Source organism: Triticum dicoccoides, chromosome 3A, assembly GCF_002162155.2.
Source record: "Triticum dicoccoides isolate Atlit2015 ecotype Zavitan chromosome 3A, WEW_v2.0, whole genome shotgun sequence".
Classification (NCBI taxonomy): Eukaryota; Viridiplantae; Streptophyta; class Magnoliopsida; order Poales; family Poaceae; genus Triticum; species Triticum dicoccoides.
The window spans coordinates 437,621,392-437,628,403 of record NC_041384.1 but is presented as its reverse complement, the minus strand read 5'-3'; the positions used below and the strand labels follow the sequence as shown (position 1 = coordinate 437,628,403).

General features: G+C 44.2%; 1 protein-coding gene across 12 annotated transcripts; it reads left to right on the top strand.

Moving 5' to 3' along the window:
* Nucleotides 1-247: 247 nt before the first annotated feature.
* LOC119268446 lies at nucleotides 248-4,083 on the top strand. Of its 12 annotated transcripts, none has more exons than XM_037550085.1 (5): nucleotides 251-662; nucleotides 1,610-1,725; nucleotides 2,868-3,028; nucleotides 3,622-3,708; nucleotides 3,788-4,083. In XM_037550085.1, the coding sequence occupies exons 1-4, from the start codon at nucleotides 451-453 to the stop codon at nucleotides 3,685-3,687; spliced, it is 555 nt and encodes a 184-aa protein (XP_037405982.1). In that variant the 5' UTR covers nucleotides 251-450; the 3' UTR covers nucleotides 3,688-3,708; nucleotides 3,788-4,083. The 12 variants fall into 12 exon arrangements, with proteins under 12 accessions (XP_037405990.1, XP_037405988.1, XP_037405987.1 ...); XM_037550087.1 differs by having other exon boundaries at nucleotides 252-662; nucleotides 3,632-3,708; XM_037550093.1 differs by lacking the exon at nucleotides 3,622-3,708 and having other exon boundaries at nucleotides 248-662; nucleotides 1,627-1,725; nucleotides 3,768-4,083.
* The last annotated feature ends 2,929 nt before the right edge of the window (nucleotides 4,084-7,012 follow it).

Here is a 7,012-nt window from a genome sequence, read left to right as displayed (position 1 = left end):
GATGCACACTACTAGAATCAACGATTTTACCTAGGGCCAAGTTCTTTACCTAGAGCTCATTGATCTCCTCAAGGGAAACAATAGCCATGAACAGTACACCCTAGGGAAAGGGAAATTCCTGTGTGATTTTTCATTGGAAAAAAAGGTAGCCACGGCCTCCCGCTCATTTCTCATTGTCCGCGCGCTTTCTTTGGGTGGCCTGCGCCATATTTCGTCATGGACCCACTGCCCAGTGAGAAAGATGTGGACGCGTGTATTTAGGTCACCTTCCTCATCTCCGTCCGCCGACCCAAAAATCCACCTTCTCCTCTGTTCTCCTTCTCTCCCAAGCCGCCCCATGCCGATTCAGCCCCAACCTGCAGCATGCAAGGAGCAAGGGGGAACTAGATCGGCCCCAACAGGGCAAGATCCCCGTGCACCAGATCTATCATCCCCATCGTGGGAGCAGCCATGGCCTCCCTGAATCCTTTTGTCCATCCAAAGGATCTGCGCCGACGAGCACAGGGCGAGGTCCTGGTGCACCAGATCCGTCGCCCCCACTACTGGAGGAGCCATGGCATCCCGTTCGCCGTGCGTTCTGCCCTTCTCCAAGAATGGATCTACGCCGACGACCCCATACTGCCCAAGGTCCATTCTCCCACCATGCTTCCGCCACTATCAAGGTCCTCCATCTCCCCTTCTGGTTGGAACCAATCTTGTAATACAATATTCTCTAGATGCTATTAATTTTCTTATCATTTGATTTGTGACTGCTCATTGCATCAGGACATTAGTTTATATGTAACATGAGTCATTGATACTCACTGTAAAACTCTCTAGGTAAATATTTGTGTGATGATCTTATTCAGTTAATTCCCTTGCTCGCTAGCCCTCGTTCGGACTAGACTCTGTTCTGCAATATATCTTCGTATGTCATAATGATATAAACACAAGCTACATAATTTAGGCATTTGGCATTATAATTAAATGGTATTTCGGCAGTTCAACATGTTAGAAATTGGGTGGTTTATTATTCTAACCACAATAAAATTATATATGGTTGATTGACTGCATCATAACATGACATAGTTATGTGATAATAGTAACTTAGCAAGTGGGGTGACATTCATGTTCCTGCACTGTTTTCTCAATTGTGATTTTCATTTGAGAAGGCAAAGAGAGGTTTGACAGGAGTGTTCTTACTTCTGTCATTCTGTGAAGTCAATCGTTGCATGAATTCTGGTTTTTTGTTGTAGCCTTTACGTTAGATTTTTATTTGGTAGGCATATCACCTGATTGGCAGTGAGCTGCATCCATCAATAAAAGAATAGATGATATTTGAGTCTGTTAAGAAATTGCCCCCATTAAGTTGAGATCAATCAAGTTAGTTACTAGGGGCCTGGAGGTCGTGCAAGACAGATCCATCTCTCATGCATGTGAAATCTGGACATGCATCCTTCAGTTCATCATATACTAGTTTAAATATGGGATTCATCCTAAATGTCCTCATATCCCACTCTTTTATTTCATGAAACTGAGAGATGTGCATCTACGCAATATATTTGCTCAGCTCATCATGGTCTCAACTAAGTCGTGAAGCTGCTTGTTTGACCAATTGACCAACATGTAGATCTTGGCACACGACAGAGTTACCGTGTGGTGTGACCGGGGCTTCTTCCACTATGACCCCTCCTGCCCTGCCTCTTCGGTGGCCCCGATTCTTCTTCCACTCTGGGATAGCTCGTGGTAAGCCACTGGTTCTCTCCTCTGCCCTCTCTCTCTCACACACACACGCACCCACACACACACACACACACACACACGTGCGTGCGCGCACACACACACATGACCTGCGTGTCCATGGCCATAGTGCTGTGGAATTTTTTATTCTGGCCATCGTGCCTAGTTCTTGGTTTCGTCATACCTCATTCATCATATAACGTCAAACATATTCTGTTTTTCATCAACAATATTGTTTTAATGCTTGTTTCAGGGTTATGTGAAAGTACTTCTGTATAAATTTAGACATCATGGAGTTTACTACACTATCATTGTTCATGTTCTTGGCCTTGGTCACCATAAATATTGTCCTGTCGATGTTATTTAGCTCCAGCCATTGTAGCATCAAAGCGTTTGTTAGACTTAATTTCTATTTGTTTGTTAGACTTCATTTAGTTCAAGGGAGCTGGTTCAGGCAATTAACACATGCGACTACGATATGTCTGCGAGTGGACGTTTTTCCAAGAGATCAAAGCGTTTGTTAGACTTAATTTCTGTTCGTTTCGGGCTATGCATTGTCCCAGACTTTGTAATAAGGTAGCTAACGCCCTTGCGTCGTTTGGTGCAAAGATGGATGTTGATCCCCAAGCCCTTTGGCCAGGAGGTGCTCCTACTTTCGTACAGGACTTGGTGCCCAGCGATTATGCTGTGCATTTTGGCTAATGGAATAAAAATGAGTTCCAAGTAAAAGACAACCATTGTGGCATCAAACACCTCCTATAGGAATATTCAGCATGCCCAAGCAATACTTTACATTTTTGTGTGCATCTACTGGTTATATTCCTTGACTGTGTCCTTCTGCATTCACAATAAGTTCTTAAATCTGCATCAAGTTGGTTGCTTTGTGTGTTCACTGATATAATATTATCTGCCTAGTCGGAGGATTCCAATTTTCTCACACTCTGCATTCTTATACATCTTACTGTTAACCATGTAGATGCAGTATGCTGATAGCTCAAGTAGGTTTTCTAATTTCGCAAAACAAAAACAAACAAACTAGGTTGTCTAATTACTTGTAAAGCTAACAAACGACAATGATGTCTCGTGAAGCTTCAGATTTCTCATATACGTTCAAGTAAAATGCTGATGTTGGGTTTGTCCTTGTGCAGGATATGGTACATCATCATCACCTATGAAGAGGAGAAGGGGTTTATCGTGTCAGGAAAGGTGTGTGGTGGTAGGCTTGGTCTCCGGCCTCGGCAACTTTCGTTGGCCCCGGTGCCGTGCGGCTGAGGCGATGTTGTTTGGCATCAGCTACAAAATAGCCATGGTGAGCTCCTCTCCATCGTCTGCTAATTCATGTAATCACATGATGTTCAAGATTCTCTTATGTATGGTTTTAGACATTTAGAAGTGGGGTTTAGTGAGGCTAAAAAACATTCAATTATTTGTACGTGCCAATTCAAGTAACTGCTTTTTTGAGATGGCTGTGATGTTCTTTTTCTTTTTGACCTGTTGTTTTTTTGCACCTTTGATGATCTTTTACATATATAGTGGTTTATGCACTGTAATGGTTAATTGACTGCAACATAACATAATGTAGTTGTATTATAAAAGTAACTTAGCAAGTGGGATACCATACATGTTCCTGCATTGTTTGTCAAGTGTGGTTTTTATTTCAGAAGGCAACAGAGAGGCATGACACGCATGCTTTGCTGCAAAAGTTCAAAAATTGTGTCTTCTTCATGCGATTAAACTTAGAAATTGAGAGGCTATTTTCTGGACACATGCAGTTTCATTTTGAGCTTGGTTGACTTTCGAGAGGTTTGAAAACATGCGTTGTAACTCAGATAGATCATATAGCACTGTACTTATTTTCTGGTATTTTGTATAAACAGATAAATATTTTGTTCTTATTTTCAGGTATTTACAGGTTATTGCCGACATGAGGTCTATATGTCCATGATTGTTGTGCTACTGTTAATATGATGCTGATTTTTGTGTTCTTACGTAAGCTGCCTATTTTTTATATTTTATCTAAGTGCCGAACTTGTGATTCTTATACTCAGCCTCATATTTTGTGAGCCAGATGTTCCTCTTTAAGACCTGGAAGGGCAACCTGTTGCAAGTGCTCAAGGGGTGTTCAGAGCATATACTTCTCAAGGCCAACATTGTGATGCATGTGTAGTTAGTTTAGAAGTGTTTTGGTATAGCAACACGAGCTGATATGTAGTTTGGTCTGTAGTTCATTGTATATGCAAGTCGAATTATCCTGACCATTTTATGAAACTTAATCTAGCTTTTTATTGGATTGCTGGGTGGTATGAATATGTTGTATGATGAATAATTTTGAATTATGGTTGGTATAAATCCAAATTTGGCATGTGTTACTAGGGCAATATGGCAAATATTTATAATTCAAATTGCTGCTATATATCAAAATAGGGCCCCACAAGCTTTCCCTAGGGCAATATGACCCTAGGGATATGTACTTTCCATGTTGGCAAAGCTGACCCAGTGTATACTTTCCCTAGAGCATGTGCCCCTAGGTAAAGTGTACTTCCCCTAGGGCTGGTGGAAAACGGTAGGGAAAGCCCTCTTTCCTGTCTATACTTCACCTAGTGCCCTTAGGTAATGCCTTTACCTAGAGTTTTTGGGCTTTCACCTAGGGTATTCTACCCTAGGTAAAATCGTTGATTCTAGTAGTGGCACATGCGAAGTGAATCGTCTTTCTTGGGAACCATGACAACATTGGCGAGCCACTCGGAGTAGTATATCTCGCAGATGAACTCAGCTGCTAGAAGTCGAGCCACCTCTTCACCAATTGCCTTCCTCTTCTCCACGGCGGACCAACGGAGATGCTCTTTGACAGGTTTTGCTTTCGGGTCGACTCACAAACGGTGCTTAGCCAGTCCCCTGGATACACCCGGCATGTCAAAAGGCTTCCATACAAATATGTCCTAGTTCTCACGGAGGAACTGGATGAGTGCTTCTTCCTATTTGCTATCGAGTGTTGTTGAAATATGAGTCAAAGCAGCATTGGGATCGGTCGGGTGAATGTGAACTTGCTTTGTTTCGCCAGACGACTGAAATGCAGACTCTGAAGCAGGCTTCTTGGCACGTAACAAATCACTCGAATCTACATTTTTCTGGTACTCTTGCATCTCGACTGTTGCCATCTGTTCATCGGCAATCTTTGAGCCCTTCTGGAAGGACTCTTCTGCTCTCTGCCGATTCCCGGTAACTGTGATCACACCTCTGTGCCCAGGCATCTTCAACTTCAGGTACACATAACACTGTGAAAGTCCACGACTTCAAATGTCAAATTTTCCTTGCGGTAATTCTTGGAATCATCGAAAACCACATCAAGGGTAATCTAGCCGAGTGAATCGACCTTCTTCCCCGGTATGACTCCGTGGAATCGCATGTTGCTCTCGCTGAGCTTGGACATCGGGATGCCCATCCCTTTGAGGGTCTCGGCGTACAAAATGTTCAAGCCACTGCCACCATCCATCAAGACCTTGGTCAGTCGAGTACCCTCAACGACTGGGTCGACCACCAGCGCTTGCCGCCCAGGGGTAGCTACATGCGCTGGGTGATCGGACTGGTCGAATGTGATGGGAGTCTTTGCCCACTTCAAATACATCGTTGTTGAAGGAAATATGCCCTAGAGGAAATAATAAAGTTGTTATTTATATTTCCATATATCATGATAAATGTTTATTATTCATGCTAGAATTGTATTAACCGGAAACTTAGTACATGTGTGAATTCATAGAAAAACCGAGTGTCACTAGTATGCCTCTACTTGACTAGCTCATTAATCAAATGTGGTTAAGTTTCCTAACCATAGACACGAGTTGTCATTTGATTAATGGGATCACATCATTAGAGAATGATGTGATTGACTTGACCCATCCGTTAGCTTAGCACGATGATCGTTTAGTTTGTTGCTACTGCTTTCTTCATAACTTATACATGTTCCTATGACTATGGGATTATGCAACTCCCGAATACCGGAGGAACACTTAGCATGCTATCAAACGTCACAACATAACTGGGTGACTATAAAGATGCTCTACAGGTGTCTCCGATGGTGTTTGTTGAGTTGGCATAAATCGAGATTAGGATTTGTCACTCCGTGTATCGAAGAGGTATCTCTGGGCCCTCTCGGTAATGCACATCACTATAAGCCTTGCAAGCAATGTGAGTAATGAGTTAGTTACGTGATGTTGCATTACGGAACGAGTAAAGAGACTTGCCGGTAACGAGATTGAACTAGGTATTGAGATACCGACGATCGAATCTCGGGCAAGTAACATACCGATGACAAAGGGAACAATGTATGTTGTTATGCGGTTTGACCGATAAAGATCTTCATAGAACATGTAGGAACCAATATGAGCATCCAGGTTCCGCTATTGGTTATTGACCGGAGATGAGTCTCGGTCATGTCTACATAGTTCTCGAACTTGTAGGGTCCGCATGCTTAACGTTCGGTGACGATCGGTATTATGAGTTTATGTGTTTTGATGTACCGAAGGTAGTTCGGAGTCTCGGATATGATCACGGACATGACGAGGAGTCTCGAAATGGTAGAGACATAAATATTGATATATTGGAAGGCTATGTTTGGACATTGGAATGGTTCGGGGTGAGTTCAGGCATTTACCGGAGTACCGAGGGGGGTTATCGAAACCCCCCGGGGAGTGTATGGGCCTTATTGGGCCTTAGTGGGAGAGTGGAGGAGGCTGCCAAGGTGGAGGGCGCCCCCCTCCAAGCCTAATCCGAATTGGGTGGGGGCCGGCCCCCTTCCTTCCCTCTCTCTCCCCTTTCCTTTCTCTCCTACTCCAACAAGGGAAGGGGGAATCCTACTCCCACCGGGAGTAGGACTCCCCCACTGGGGCGCGCCATAGAGGGCTGGCCCTCCTCCTCCCCCACTCCTTTATATACGGGGGAGGGGGCACCCCATAGATACACAAGTTGATTGTTTAGCCGTGTGCGGTGCCCCCTCCACAGATTTCCACCTTGGTCATATCGTTGTAGTGCTTAGGCGAAGCCCTGCGTCGGTAACTTCATCATCACCGTCATCACGCCGTCGTGCTGAAGAAACTTTCCCTCGACCTCAGCTGGATCTAGAGTTCGTGGGACGTCACCTAGCTGAATGTGTGCAGATCGCGGAGGTGCCGTACCTTCGGTGCTAGGATCGGTCGAATGGTGAAGACATACGACTTCATCAACCGCGTTGTCATAACGCTTCCGCTTATGGTCTACGAGGGTACGTGGACAACATCGTCCCCTCTCGTTGCTATGC

What these genes read in the sequence shown, in the direction of transcription:
- LOC119268446 (XM_037550083.1), top strand. Translation starts at nt 451, where the DNA reads ATGGCCTCCCTGAATCCTTTTGTCCATCCAAAGGATCTGCGCCGACGA. An exon ending in CCACTCTGGGATAGCTCGTG is followed by an intron (nt 1,726 to 2,867) that starts GTAAGCCACTGG and finishes GTCCTTGTGCAG; the next exon opens with GATATGGTACATCATCATCA. An exon ending in TCAGCTACAAAATAGCCATG is followed by an intron (nt 3,029 to 3,787) that starts GTGAGCTCCTCT and finishes TTTGTGAGCCAG; the next exon opens with ATGTTCCTCTTTAAGACCTG.